Source organism: Phyllostomus hastatus, unplaced genomic scaffold, assembly GCF_019186645.2.
Source record: "Phyllostomus hastatus isolate PE091 unplaced genomic scaffold, TTU_PhHast_1.1 phas_scaffold_21, whole genome shotgun sequence".
Classification (NCBI taxonomy): domain Eukaryota; kingdom Metazoa; phylum Chordata; class Mammalia; order Chiroptera; family Phyllostomidae; genus Phyllostomus; species Phyllostomus hastatus.
This window is the reverse complement of record NW_025334017.1, coordinates 6,161,696-6,177,455: the sequence shown is the minus strand read 5'-3', so window position 1 is coordinate 6,177,455 and position 15,760 is coordinate 6,161,696. Positions and strand designations below refer to the sequence as shown.

General features: G+C 39.9%; 1 protein-coding gene across 6 annotated transcripts in view; it reads left to right on the top strand.

Annotated features, from left to right (window-relative positions):
* CA8 (carbonic anhydrase 8) overlaps positions 1-15,760 on the top strand; it is a 115,447-nt gene that overhangs the window by 1,991 nt on the left and 97,696 nt on the right. For all 6 annotated transcript variants that reach the window (XM_045861046.1, XM_045861050.1, XM_045861047.1 and 3 more), the window contains exon 3: positions 13,176-13,300. In XM_045861046.1, coding sequence (XP_045717002.1) covers positions 13,176-13,300 — 125 coding nt within the window. The remainder of the gene's footprint in view (positions 1-13,175; positions 13,301-15,760) is intronic.

The window sequence follows — 15,760 nt, the reverse complement described above, 5'->3', positions numbered from 1 at the left end:
GTGTTACTCTAACAACCTTAGGTGGGCCACTTACACCTTGTGGAATTTGTGGAAAGGTGTATGCAGGTGTACAAATGTGAATTTTGTCCTAAATTGTTGACTAGCTTAAATCATTTAGATAATGATAATTCTTTGTTTTATTGCATTGTAAAACTGCAAATTAAAATTTATTGACATTATCTGGTGTTCCAGCGAGACTTTTTCTTTTTTTCTTTTTTTTAATCATTGTTCAAGTACAGTTTTCTCCCTTTTACTCCCAATCCAGCCCACAGACTTTTTCAAATTCACTTTTTCCACTAAGTTAATGACAACTAAGTAATGATTTAAATAACAATCCTCTATTAGTCCTCTAACTAATGGAGAGACTTTAACTAATAGCAATAAAAAATATCCTTTAAACTCAGCAAAAGATTTAAATAGCAAACAAAGCTCTTTCTTCTTATTTATTTTTTAAACCCCCCTTCTCTCCATCTGAACCTATATGAGATGGATCTGAAATGTTTTACAGAAAAGGTGTTAAGCAATTACCAAGGAAATTGGTTTTCAGCTTAAATGTAGTGGAAAGGACAGCAGAATTCTAAAAATTAGCATTAATATTATGCTATTCATGGTGAATAATGACTATTATTTCCCTCTTAGGAAAAGTGTAAAATTAAATGTGTTTAAATAATAGGAAGTGCTTCATAGAGACCAACTGTGCTCAAATTAATTCTGGATCAGTAAGTTTGATATTTTAAAACATGAAATCTGGTTAATTATTAGGCTGGGCAGATATTGATGACCAATTATGGATTTTTTATTCATTGTGAATGTCCCTAGCTTTAATTTAGAATCTGTGAGATAGTCGTAGGTTCGTGTAGTCTTCCCTGCTGTTCTGAGGTCAAAGTATGAGCACCGCCAGGAACAGACCATAGGCTGTATCCATACTTAGAGAGACAGCTTCAGATGTGAATTTGAATTTAAATCAGACTAGTTGAGGTAGAGGAGTTAATCTTTGATGGGGCGATATGTATTATTAAAAAATGTATAGTAAAATTACTGAATACTGACTTCTGGTCTATAAAAACATTTTAAGGTACTGTGTGTGTGGGTTGACATGCTTCTGTACTTTAGGGAATACAATATTTCTCCATCTACTGGATGACAGGCATGATTGAGGCTCAGTGTTCTTTGTATACAAATGGACAAGATGGTTCTCGAGGAGTCATTGAACTGTGTCCTGTAGAGTATTAATGTTGGTATGCTGATGGGAAGTGTTAGAAAACTTTATGGGAATGTAGAAGAATGACTAAGTACAAATACTGTCTATTAAGACAGTGTGTATCCGTCCTACTCCAAGATCAAATTTACTTGATGTAATTGAAATAAACTTTTTCTTCTGGTAAGTTCTCAAACACTTTCCTTGGCCTCCTACTCACCCTCAAAAGAGACTGTGAAGCACTGTCTTGGTCCTTTAACCACAGGTATGTTTTTTCCTCACGTACCTTTGTTTGCCAGTTGGTTCTCCTTCTTCCTCTACCTCTCATCACTGAAAAAGAGCTGTCTGTCTGTCTCTCTGTCCATCTAGGCCTATTTTGGATACACATGCCCCAGACCCTTTACTCCTATCTTCTCAGAGAGAACTTGTTTCTTCAGATGCCCCTATCTCCTTTCTGCCACTATAATAATTTCTTCTCAGTGTTTCTCCAAACTTAAAATTTCTACATCTGGACAAGTTTATTTATTTTTTTCTAGGCTATTTAAGCTTCTCAAAGGAATAGTCTACAAGCCCTGAACACCTTGACATTCATTTTTTTAGTTCAAGTTTTATCTTTATCAAAATAGAATATAAATATAATTCAAATAGTTGACTAGTACTGTATTTCTCTCTCCCTCTGGGCTATACCCCTCTCCTCCCACCTAAAACGTTCTGTCCTGGTGACAGTCACTTCCAGCACTTAGCTGTTTCTCCTGTGCCATTCTTCTTAATAACATGTGTACACTGTCCTGCTTTGATATTTAAGATACCTGTGAACTCCCTGCTCTGGAAGATGAAACTAATTCTCTTATCACCCTTCCACACTGTGATTTTGCTCCCCTTTGTTCCTGTACTTATATTATAATTTTTATTTAAATCAATAGTGTTTTTATTATGTTGATTATGTAACTACTATTTCTGGCTGAGATTATGTCTATTTCCTTTATTGACTATGTTTTTTTCCCTAGACTTAATGTATTTTTGTTTCTTTAGCTTTTAAATTTATCTTTCATGATTTCATTTTCAAACTTTCTGACATATGGCAGATCTTCTTCCAGGACATTGAAACGTATTAAATTATCCTTCCTTCCCTCTCATCCGTTCTTCCTCCTGTCCCTGGCAGCCTCCCTTCCATGTATCCCTGCCCTGGTCTGGTCCACTGGCTTCTTAGGCCTGCCGTGCAGCCATTCCTGCAGCTCCCTGGAACCCGAGCCCAGAAGTCCCTTTGCCTGTCTCCCTTGTGCAATCCTATATTTTCTGGATGCTGTGACATTCTCTTGTGGGGTTGTTCGTCATTTCAGGGACTTTCTGGGTCTATCTCCTTCTACAATTCATCAGCTCGTAACCTCCTGAGAAAGGGCATGTGAGGGTAAAGTTGGGTTACTTTGCAAGTTTGCGTGTGTCTCCCTTGACTGTTTGCCTCGGCAAAGCAGCCCGGGCTGGAAGAACCCGCTTTGGCATTTGATGTCACTGCTTCATTACCTTCTGCCCTCCAGTGTTTTGGTGGAAAGATTTAGTGCCATCCGGCTTGTCAGCCCTTCCGTGTGACCTCTTTCTCTCTCTAGGAGCTTTTATAATCTCCTCTTTATTGCTATTGCTTTGAGATTTTATAGCCATATGCTTTGGTGTGGTTCTTTTTCACTCTCTGTGTTGGGTACCAGGTGGACCGTTTCAATCAGAATTTCTCAGAAATGTCTCGGAAATTTTGTTATGTGATTTCGTTGAAAATTTTTCTGTTTTTCCTTTCTATCTTCTTTTAATAACTCTTATTTTTCTTTGTTTTTTTCTACTTTCTTTAGATATCCTCAACTAATATCTTTCAGATTTTCTACTGAATTTTTAACTAATGCTAGCTGTTTTCAATTTTTAAAAAGTTGTGCTTATTCTATAAATTGTTTTACTTTCCAACATCCAGTATCCAGCATTTATTTCATGAATGCAGAATGTCTCCATTCTTTTCTGTATGGCTTCTTTCTTTTCTCTTCATGTGTCTGTTTATTCTGGGGTCCGTCTATTTATTTTGCTCACTTTTATTATTGGAGGTTTTCCTCAAATGCCCAGTGATCTTCGGTTCATTGTTCCTCTTCAGGAATGGGTCCAAAAAGTGGATTGGAAGCCCTGTGCATCTGGGCGGGACTATGGTCTGGATGTCACGGTTAGGTGATTAGGCAAGGGCTGGCCCTATTGTTGGAGGAGGCTTTGTAGGTTTGATCTGGGGAGGGCTTGTGTGGCTGGTGGCTGGCTGTCAGCAGCTGGTTTCTGACCTCGGGTGAGAGAGTGGAACCACAGTGGCACATTTGTTACGGTTGGTGAACCTGCACCGACACATCCTCATTGGCTCCAGTCCATAGTTTACCTTAGGGTTCACCTCCATGTTGCACATGCTGTGGGTTTGAACAGATATTGTGTAAGACCGTGTTTCCATTGCTATGGTATGAGGCAGACCAGTCTCACTGCCCTAAAATTCTTTGTTCTCTGCCTGTTCCTCCCTCCCTCTCCCCACCCACCGGCAACCACAGATCTTTTTACCGGCTCCATACTTTTACCTTTTCCAGAATGTTATATAGTTGGAATTATACATTATGTAGTCTTTTCAGTTTGGCTTCTTTCACTTAGTAACATACATTTATTGGATGCTGTCTTTTTAAATAAAAAACTCATAGAATAAGCAGATTTTTTTTAAGAAATTAAACTTCATACACACCAATCCACTGAAACATCTCACCTCATGGAGGCCGTCAGTGGCCTGGGCTACTTTGTTTGTTTTTTCTTTTTGCTGTTGTTGTTGCTTTGTTTATATTAAACAATAAAAAAGAATTGCCAAAAGGAGTTACAAAAATTGTAGCATAATTTAAATGCAGGCATTTATTAAGTTAAAGCTTTTTAACATAATCCTAATGACATAGAGCCTATATATAAATCCATCTGGATACACTGCCTTAACTGAGGCATGCCCTGAGCATGACCTCCACTCCTAACCCCTGCCGCAGATTCCAAACCAAAGTCATTGATGATCTCACAACCACACGGACGCTTTAAAATTCTTAAAACACTTTAATTCTGCGGCATTTGCAATGGGATTTTTGGAAATTCTCTCTCTCTCGGGTTGGTACCTGTGAGACGTCACCTCCTGCTGTTTTCTCTTATTTTTGAGTGTCTGTTCTCTGCTGGTCCTTCATTCTCCACTTCTTTACATAATGGGTGTCTCAAGGTCTCCTCCTCGGCTCTCTTCTCTTGTACAACATGCATTCCATAGCAGTGGGTTCTTACAGACTGCGTGCTGCTTGGTTCAGTGTTCTGTTTTCCAATAAGACAGCACATGAGTTTAGGACAGAGCTGAAGTCATAAAGGAGGTTCCTGAGTGGAACTGCCTGTGGGCAGCCTGCCCAGCTTGAGCAGCACTCCTTACTGAGCAAGCCCATTCTGCTCTTTGGGTAATTTCAAAGATCAAAAAGTTCCATGATTGCCCTCATTGTTTCCATTTTGGGATTCTGGACCTATGCAGGGCAAACATAATTATATTTTCACATAGCACCCTTTAAAATATCGACTACCAGCATCCTATTATGAAATTGCCTTTTTGCCTTTTAGAAGTATGAGTTTCTTCAACTTTCCTCATAGATAGTCTTTCATCCATTTACACTTATTTATTGATCATTCACTATAGGACTTACAAATATATCTCTGAAAGCCAGGCAGGTCCCATAAATGAGAACAGCCGGGAGAGAAAAACTTGTAAACAGCTACTGACCCTCTGCAGTGCTTTATGTGCAGTGTTGGGAGGCAGTAGGGCTGGTTGGGACTGTGGGATACCAGCAAGCTGCAGGAAGTGCGCCTGGTTTGCCAGGTGTTTGATGTGCCCAGAAAAGCTGGAGGAATGGGCCTATGAAGCAAACGCAATCACCAGGTTCATCCGGCCTGTAAGGGGCAGTTGGCCATCTTTGTTTTACCTCATGCAGGGTGCTCCATGCTTTGGGTAAGGTAAATATAAATCATACCCGGTGCCTACCCTCAAGAAGCTTACAGGGATAGGTGTGAGAAATAGGTGTATGGAAGAGATTATTTTTGCCTGAAGTTGTTAGGGAAGGATTTGGGGAGGAAATAGCATTTGCAGTGATCCTTGAAGGGTGAATAGCATTGGGATCTGGGAGACTGGGATGTGTGGGAAGAGAGAGCATCAGGCAAACAGACATGGATACGGGAAGAGCTAGAGCTCTTGCAGGGAAAGGTGCATCCTTAAATGGTTTGGAAGAAAAGTTTTATTCATAATAAATGAGGTTAATAGAAAATATGATGGAAAGGGTATGTTGGAGCAAATTTATTAGGGACCTTGAACCAAGTGTACCAAGTCTAAACATTTTTTATTTTCTGTAAGATACAGTCATAATCATGTTGCTTTAGGAAAATTAACCTGATAGCAATGAGTAAGATAGGATCTGGGAGAAATTAGGAGTCAGTTTGAGGGTTATTGTGTGAGTCTCAGTTCACCAAGGCTATGGCTACTGTGTTGGCAGTGACAATGGGAAGGAAGGCATGATGCAAGAGGGATTTCGGAGATGCCACCTACGAGCTTCAGTGGTTAGTTATGTGGACCAGGGGACAGGAGGGGTGGGCTGTGTGGAACCTCCATGGCTGGACCACGTTTTAGATCCTATCACCATTCTCCCTCTGTTCTTTGAACATATTTCAAGGTGGCAGAGTGTCTCTAAACCTGGGGTTGAGCCAGGGTTCCCATTCCAGGTGGACCTGACCAGACCGTGGTCCTACTACCACCCCGACTGTGGAGAATTTTATCTAAGCCACTGCATGTATTACGTGTCTGTGGGGCAAGCAGATTGCTGTGCTGCAGGAATCTTAACAACTTAGTGTCCACAGACAGATGAAAATGGATCAGATGAAAACTTACTTATTGATCATTCACTATAGGACTTACAAATGTATCTCTGAAAGCCAGGCATTGTACTCTGGAACATACAGTGATATAAAAAGTAGCTTAAGTGTAAAAATATAATTATTATAGATTCTCACCTGAGTGGTTTGATACTTAAGTTGTGAGAAAGTGTGAGACTGCTCAAGCTTGGGCAGGAAGAATGTCATTCCATCTGATGGCAAGCAGTGTGTTAAGGATAACGACATTTGAAAGGGCCATCAGTGTGGGAGAAAATGCTAATCAAGATAGGTCACTTGTGCCCTTTACTGTAACTTATTATAGAAACCTTAATTAGCAAATTTTACTTTTGGGTCTTCTATAATTCTCACAGTTAATTTTAGGCTAGATTATTACTTTATTATTAATCATACTTTTAAAAAAATGACAACTTTTTATAGTGCTTCTTAGCAACTTTGCTGATTTAAAGATGAAGTTTTCTTTTTTTAAAAAGATTTTATTTATTTATTTTTTAGAGAGGGAAGGGAGGGAGAAAGAGAGAGAGAGAGAAATATCAATGTGCGGTTACTGGGGGTTATGGCCTGCAACCCAGGCATGTACCCTGACTGGGAATCGAACCTGCGACACTTTGGTTCACAGTCCACGCTCAATCCACTGAGCTATGCCAGCCAGGAGGCTTAAAGATGAAGTTTTCAAAAATATCTTAAAATTATTTTCACTTAAGAAGAGACTGTATACTGTTTATTTATATAAAATGTCAAGCTTTGATTCCTTTATGATTTTAGTTATTATTAACTAACTTTGGGGGGTTTGAATTACCTGAACAGTTGCCTTAATCTGCTTCATTTTGTGTGTACAGACCCAGCATAACAGCCTCCTCTCTGTGTTGTCGATGTTATATCTTCCTTTAAGAGCTGATGATATTTATTCTTTAAAATGACATAAAGCTGCCCTGGCTGGTGTGGCTCAGTTGGTTGGAGCATCATCTCATACACCAAAAGGTTGTGGGTTCAATTCCCTATCAGGGCACATGCCTAGGTTGTGGATTCGATCCCTGGTTGGGGGACATATGAGAAGGCAACCGTGATTTTTCTCTCCTTTTCTCTGCCTCCCTCCCTCCTTCCTCCCTTCCTCCCTCTCTTCCACCTAAGAGTAATGAAAAAATGTCCTTGGATGAGGATTAAGAAAAAAACTTAAAAAAGAAATAATATTATAGGTTAGTTAAGAGCTAACCTACAATAGCTACAAAGCTAAAGACAATAAAAAAATATTGATATTTGCTTTCAAGACTTCAAATGTTAAAAAACTAATTAATGCAATTTTTTGGAATGTTTTATGAATACATTTGGGATTCCTTAAGAGTTAGACTGAGGTTATGAAATCTTTAAACCTACCAAGAATGAACTTGGGCCTTTGGGTCCTTTGAGGACACATAGGCACCACTGGTGTTGGTGTCCCTCCCTGTTGGGGACATGTTTCTGTCTTCCGGTTTCTGTCTCACTAAGTTTGCCTGGTCTATGACAGCAGTTGCTAGTTGCTTAGGCTTTCCCTTTGCTGGTCCACCATCCATGCAGACATGGAGTAATCTTTTTGCATTTTAAAACATTAGTCCCCTGCTTAAAAGCCATCGATGATTCCCTCCATGCTGAACTCCAGCTCCTGATGACTTGGGCTGTAGGTCTGACATGGGCTGATATGGGCTGATGCTCACATATCTGGAGGCCTGACTTGGGCCCCAGTCTACCTTTATTCTCTTGGAACACATTCAAGCTGCTTCATATCTCTGAGCCTTTCCCAGCCTCTTCTCTCTGCTGGAATGTATGTTCTCATTTCTGAGAGCTTCCTCTTCAAAGCTCTGCTTAGCTCTCATCTCCTGTGGAAAGTTCCCTGACATTCTGATCCCCTTGGTTTTGGCTTGGCCTGTGCTGGATGCTCTCTTAGTGCCTTGTGCGCTCTGCCCCACTCTTCTAATGCAATGCCTTGCCAGCACTACAACTACATCCTTCTTTTTGTGAACTTGGTGCCAGGCACAGGGCATGGAGTTCATCTTAAAATGTGTGTGTTGAACTCAAGTGAAATGAGGGAGCTAAGCTTTGATGAACATCAGCCTTTAAAGTATCTGGCAAATTTGTTTTCAACAAAGGATATAGAAGCTTAAATAGATTTAGGTGTGTGTGTGTGTTCTGTTCAGAAAGTATCCAGCCACATGATATGAAAGTAGACATTTATTGAAGAAGATACATGATACAAGAAAAATTGTACATAGGACAATGATGCCTCAGTCCCCTTAAAAGTAGGTACCTTGGAAACTCACACAGTTCTCCCAGCATCTGTTCCACTCTTCAAAACACTGCAAAATCCTTTGCTGGAATCGCCATCAGCTGCCCCATTGTATTTTCCTGAATCTCATCGATGGTGTGAAATCTCTTCCCTTTCAAATGTGATTTTAGTTTTGAGAAAAGCCAGAAGTTGTAGGGTGTCAGATCTGGGTTGTAGGGGGCTGAGTCACTTGGGTGATTTAATGTGTTGCCAAAACTGCACGAGATGTGACAGATGAGTGGGCGTGTTGTCACGATGAAGCTGTGAATCACCAGTTTCCCATAGCTGTGGCTGCTTTTTGTCACATTGCATCCCTCAACCAAGGAATAATATTGAGGTAGTACTCATTAATTTTTTGGCCTGGAGGGGTGTATTCATGATAGACAACACCTTCCCAATAAAAAAACACAGTTAACACAGTCTTGATCTTGCTGCAACTTTGAAGCACCTTCTTTGGGCGTGGAGAGCCAGGTGATTTCCTTCAGGACAACTGGGCCTTCGTTTCAGATCATAGCCATAGACCCAGGATTTGTCTGTGGTTATGACCTTGAGGAAATCTGGTTCTTTGGTAGTGGTTTGAATCAAGTTATCAACAACTGCAGTAGGCTGTTCCTTCTGCTCTGGTAGCAGACACTGTGGAACATATTTTGCCATGATTTGTTTCATGCCAATATCCTGCCTCAAATCAGACACAGTAGTGTTTGGAATCCCCAGATCAGGTTCTAGTTTTCACACTGTCAGTGGCTGGTCTTTGTTCATTGCAGCCTGTATATGTTCAGCATTCTCAAGTGTTCTGCTTGTTGCAGGCCTTCTAGAACATGGGTCACTTTCAACAGATTCTTGACCATCTTTGAAGCATTTGTGTCACAGTTTTATGTGCTCTGCACTCATTGCATCATCCCTGAAAGCCTTCTGAATCATTCAAATGGTTTCCATGGGGGAATGTTCAAGCGTAATGCAGAATTTGATGCAAATTCAATGCTCTATTCACTCAGTCATTTTGAATGTGATGACCACATAGTACACACACTCACTCAACAGTGTTTACTGCCCCCACTGACTAGTACAGTGAAGTCGTAATTGTTCACACATGTGCATTTCAGTCCACTTGATGTTGCAGAAGCTGTTCTTATTATATTACCAATGGCTGGGCTTTTTCTGGACAGAACCATATTTTGTCCCTTAAGTTTTGGAGAAGGACCTCTTTTTATATCTCACAAGTCTGATGGGCATGATTCTTACAGAATATTAATGAAAATGGATGCAGCAGCAATGACATCAATTTATTTTATATTTTTCACAAGTTTGTTATTCTAAGGAAATGCAGCATGTTATCAGTATGGGTGTTATGTTGTTTCATTGTAAAAAATTTTATTGAGCTTAATGGCATCACAAGTAATAAGCCTGCCATATAGTGATGAAGTATCACTCAACAAAATTTGATAATCATAAATTTGGGAAGAGTATACACCTTTTGGTATGACTGGTTTCCTAATTTTAAAAAAGCTATAAAAGGGCAGAAAAATGCCTTCAGAGGATGTTGCCAAATGGGTAAAACAGAGCTACTATTCATTTTTAGTCTATAAATACCATCGCTCTTAGGAGATGAACAGGTAATATTTACCAGGCACCTTGTAAAATTCCAATTTCAGTAGTTGTCATTTTTTATGGCTTTGTACAGCCACATGATTTTAGTGGGGTTTAACTCTGGATTTTTCATCTGCAGCAAAAGTGAAAGGTCCCCAGCACCTGATTCCCAGCTGAAGGCTGCCTCTTTATCACTTCTCCCTGGGGACCAGGACAGGCAAAATGTTTCTTTTCTTTGTGTGCATTGTCAATCCAATAGAATGGAAGATCCACAAGACCATGGAATTTTGTCTGTTTTGTCAAAATCAGTGTATCTTAAACACTTAACACAGAGTCTGGTACAATGCAGGTGAGCAAGGGTCTCCTGTGGGCCTTGAACGTCTCCTTATGAAGACATAGATTTGTGGAGTTCAAATTTCCTGGGCATTTAACAATATAAGCTCTATCTCCATGTTTTAAATGAAGCATTTCATTCTCATTAAAGAAATATTGGGCATTGTTCAGGCGGGGGGTTCTGTTTTTGAAGAATGGATCTTCTTTTGGCCTCCTGAAATCACTGTGAAGATCAGTCATAGCATCCATTTTCATATGGAAGCACCAGTAGACTGCCCGGTAGCAGTTTTAGAAACACTGTCTGTGTGTGTTGTGTGTGTGTGACATGTGCTGGGTATATGCAAGAAGAGGTTTTTGGGAAAAAAATTTCTAATCCTCTTTCCCATTTCAAATGAACTTTATTTCACAATGCTCCTCTTTCTTTTTCCTTAGCAGTGTGGAGCTAAGCCTCCTTGGAGATAAATTTTCACTTTCTTTTAAAAGCAGGGTGGCACAAAACACACCCCTCTGAAGCCTCAGGTCAGGTTGTGCTCGCACACAGTGAGGGGTGTGCTCTCTGGTTGATGATGAGGCCTGGGGTACAGCGAGAGTCTTCCAAGCTTTTCCCTCTTTTTGGTTTGGGAAGTGGGTACACTATGGGTAGACTCCAGGCCTCCTTCCTGGTTTTCCTTAAGACCAAGTTTGGATAGCCATGGTGAAGGAGGAGTGGGTTTTGAGGTTATTTAGAAACTGGCACCCTGGTTGAAATAGAAACATTTATACCTTCCTCCATCCATGGCTTGGATGCTTACTGAAGGTGTTCAGTGAGCCCACAATGCACTTCTGGGTGTTTGCAGCCCTTTGTGATCCATGTGTTTACATTTTTTATTGTCATGGGAAACAGGACTGCAGTTTTAGAAATCTAGACTTCAAGGACTCATTGTTTTTCAGTTCATGCTTTCAGTTCATGCTCAGTTCATACTGCAATGTGGTTTTCCCCAACCCTGTCTCGCCCTGAGATATAGGTCAGAAGATTAGAGTCCCAGGCTCCTGGAGCTTGGTAGCTGGGAGGTCAGGCAGGACACACTTAACTGTTCTCAGCCACATTTTCCCACCTGTCCATGTGGATGACAATGTCAACCACCCTGATTTGTCGTGAGACTTAAGTAAAACCAGATATGAGGAAGAACATCAAAATTGTGAAAGATAGTATCCCCAAGGCCATGCATTTCACTCCTTTCCCACTTGATGTGAGGTTCATACACATGAAATATTAAAATTGCTCTTCGTACTGTAGCTTTTTTCTTTTTTGAGCTGGTAGAAAACTTATAAGCAAATTTGTTGGGTACTTTTAGCAAGGACTTGATGACATTTGTTTCTGCAATGGCCTTATTTCTTCATCTGTTTTCTGCCTCTGTATTTAACCTTTGCTCTTTTCTCTGATTTATGCCTTCTGCCCCTTTTATATGTACCTTGATATAAGCAGCATACATTTTTTTGTGGAACAAGTTATAGGATGAAGAACCAACCAAACAAGTAAATATTGTTATACCAATTTGCTCTCTTCTCCTTTAAGTTTTAGAGTAAGGATGGATAACCAACTGTTCCTCAGGAGAGCAGTTTGGATGCAGCTGCCTTCTCCACAAGGGCAACCCAGTGTCAGTGACAGTCTGTTTGAGAGAGACCACTTCTGGGGGAATGGGATGGATTTTGTCAGGTCCTTGACTAAAAAATAAGCTGTAATTCTTAGCCAATACCATTTAAATATTTTCATTTATTTATTTTAGAGAGGAGAAGGGAGGGAGAAACATCAATATGTGGTTGCTTCTCAAGAGCCCTCTACTGGGCCCTCTACTGGGCCCACAGCCCAGGCATGTGCCCTGACTAGGAATCGAACCAGCTACTCTTTGGTTTGCAGTCTGGCGCTCAATCCACTGAGCCACACCAGCCAGGGTGAGCTGGTACCATTTAGAATGAAGAGTTTTTACAAGAAAAATGCAAACAAACTTTATTTGTATTGAAATCAGCCATTTCTAATAAACTTTATTTCAGGTTTTTCCATATGATAATCAGGGAGTGTTTAACTGAAGAAAGTATTTTATTGCTTCAAGACTGGTTCCTGTACAAATTTATTTTTTATTATCTTTTAGAGTGCCCATATCTGAGACAAAGTTCTGGGTCATATTCAGAAATGAGAAATACAGACAGGGACTTATAGAACTAATGTTCATATTTCAAGTACTATTAATATTTTACCATAATTTAATTTTGTTTGCATTGTATGTGACACTGAAAAGTCAGATTGGCTTAATAATAATTCTCTTCAGAGATAATTTTATTAGCTTACACCTATTCTCTAAATTGAAAGCTTGCTGCTACAAATGGGTGATCTGTAAGCAAGGTTTGATTTATTGATACAGCAAGAGCAAATTACTGGTCAGCCTGAGACTCAAACCATAGTTTTGTCTCCTGATCAGTGCTAAGTTTATATCTCAGGGAGTATAGCTAGTGCATATTTTTTGGTCTAAAACTAAAAAAGTTGAAATGAAATGATATGTATATCATACCAAGTATTTCAGAGTTTTTGAACTTGTACTGTATCTAATTAAGAATTAACTGTATCTAACTGTAACTGTACTGTATCTATAAGAATTTCAGCCAAACCCACATAGTGTGAATTCATCTCACAGTTGTGAGGTAGTTCTCATTGTGGCTATATTAATTTAATCTATAGAGCTCATGAGAGTTTTTTGGAAAAGCATGTCCCCAGTGGTTATGCTGATGAATATGTTTGAGATGTAATTAAATAGAATTTATTTTATTTTTTTTCAGTTCTGTCAGGAGGTCCGTTGCCTCAAGGTCATGAATTTGAACTGTATGAAGTCAGATTTCACTGGGGAAGAGAAAACCAGCGTGGTTCTGAGCACACCGTTAATTTCAAAGCTTTTCCCATGGAGGTAAGAGTAAGAAATCATCTTGTAAAATTCTTATTGTTCATGGAAAGCGACTATTTAAAATGGTTTAGTTTAAAAGTAGATGCATAGCTTTTGAATTTTTACCAATGTACATTAAAATTAAAAAGTATGTGATGAAATGTAAGCTTGGAGCAGCAAATGAAGGTTTCTAGGGACTTTAGTGGGCTTGAAGAATGCACATGGGCTACTGGCCATAAAGGGTAAGTAAAGCCGTTAAGTTTCATCTATTATTACCCTTATAAAAATTCTGCTGCCTCTGAAAATTCAGTAGGTCACTTTTGTAGATGCTCTGAATCAATGATAAGCTGAAAACAAATAACTTTCGGAGAAAACTCAACACTAACTACAAGCCTAGTTTAGCTCTAGTTGAAATGTCATTTCATCCTTGGGACTCAGTTCCTCCTCTAAGCACAGTTACCTTCTCTCTGTCCTCTGCTCCCAGTGGACTTGGTAGATTGCTGCAGTGGCACTGATCTCATGGATTGCTACCATTAGTGTCTAAAGTGTCTTTCTTTTTTTTATATAAAAAATTTTTAAAGATTTTATTTATTTATTTTTAGAGGGAAGGGAGGGAGGGAGAGAGAGAGAGAGAGAGAGAGAGAGAGAAACATTAATGTGCGGTTGCTGGGGTCATAGCCTGCAACCCAGGCATGTACCCCGACTGGGAATCGAACCTGCGTAAAGTGTCTTTCTTACCGACTGCGGGCTTCTGTCAAGTACTGAATGTTTGTGTGCCCCCCACCTCCGCATTTGTATATTGAAACTCTTTCCTACCCCAATGTTATGGTATCAGGAGATGGGAGAGGTGATACTGAGGTCATGAGGGTGGAGCCTTTGCATGGAATTAGTGCCCTTCTAAGAGTCTAGAGAACTTGCTTCTCTACTCTCTGCCTCGTGAGGACAGGATGAGAAGAGAGCCATCTACAAACCAGGAAGTGGACCCTCACCAGACACCAGATGTGCTGGCACCTGATCTTGGACTTCCCAGCCTACAGAAGGGAGAAGTGAATGCTTGTTGTTTAAGCCTCCAGACTGGTGGTAATTTGTTACACAGCCTAAGCCGAGACAGCTCTGGAAGAAAAAGTCTCCCCCTTCTTCTCTGTTTTATTTGCATCCTTTAATCCAATGCCAGGAACATCAGAGACACTCCATGGTAGTGAAATTGAGGACATGTCTCTGTTGGTCCCAGCCTTGTTTGTATTTTATTTTTAATATATTTTATTGATTATGCTATTACAGTTGTCCCATTTCCCCCCCTTCATTCCCCTCCACCTTGCACACCCTCTCCAACCCACATGCCCCCCCCTTTAGTTCATGTTCATGTGTCATAAGTTCTTTAGCTTCTACATGTCCCATACTATTCTTACTGTCCTCCTGTCTATTTTCTACCTACCATCTATGCTACTTATTCTCTGTACCTTTCCCCATTCTCTCGTCCTCCCACTCCCCTGTTGCTAACCCTCCATGTGATCTCCATTTCTATGGTTCTGTTCCTGTTCTAGTTTTCTTAGTTCCTTTTTTTTTGTTTTAGGTGTGGTTGTTAATAATTGTGAGTTTGCTGTCATTTTACCATACATGTTTTTTATCTTCTTGTTCTTATAAGTTCCTTTAACATTTCATAAAATAAGGGCTTGGTGATGATGAACTCCTTTAACTTGACCTTATCTGAGAAGCACTTTATCTGCCCTTCCATTCTAAATGAAAACTTTGCTGGATAGAGCAATCTTGGATGTAGGTCCTTGCCTTTCATGACTTGGAATACTTTTCTCCAGCCACTTCTTGCCTGTAAGGTCTCTTTTGAAAAATCAGCTGACAGGCTGATGGGAACTCCTTTGTAGGTTACTGTCTCCTTATCTCTTGCTGCTTCTAGGATTCTCTTCTTCATTTTTTACCTTGGCTAATGTAATTATGATGTGCCTTTGGGTGTTCCTCCTTGGACTCTCTGAGCTTCCTGGACTTCCTGGAAGTCTATTTCCTTTGCCAAAATGGGGAAGTTCTCCTTTATTATTTGTTCAAATAAGTTTTCCACTTGTTGCTCTTCCTCTTCTTCTGGTACCCCTATAATTTGGATGTTGGGATGTTTAAAGATGTCCTGGAGGTTCCTAAGCCTCTCCTCATTTTTTGAATTCTTATTTCTTCATTCTTTTCTGATGGTATGTTTTTTTCTTCCTTCTGATCCACTCCACTGATGTGAGACCCAGCTTTCATTCCATCACTATTGGCTCCCTGTGTATTTTTCTTCATTTCACTTATTGTAGCCTTAATTTTTTCATCTAATTTGACCAAAATCAACCAATTCTGTGAGCATCTTGATCACCAGTGCTTTGAACTGTGCATCTGATAGGTTGGCTATCTCTTGCTCACTTAAAAGTACTGGCTTTGGGGCTTTTGTTTGTTTTTCTGTTTGAGCCATCTTGTTTTTTTTCCTTTGGTGTGGTCGAG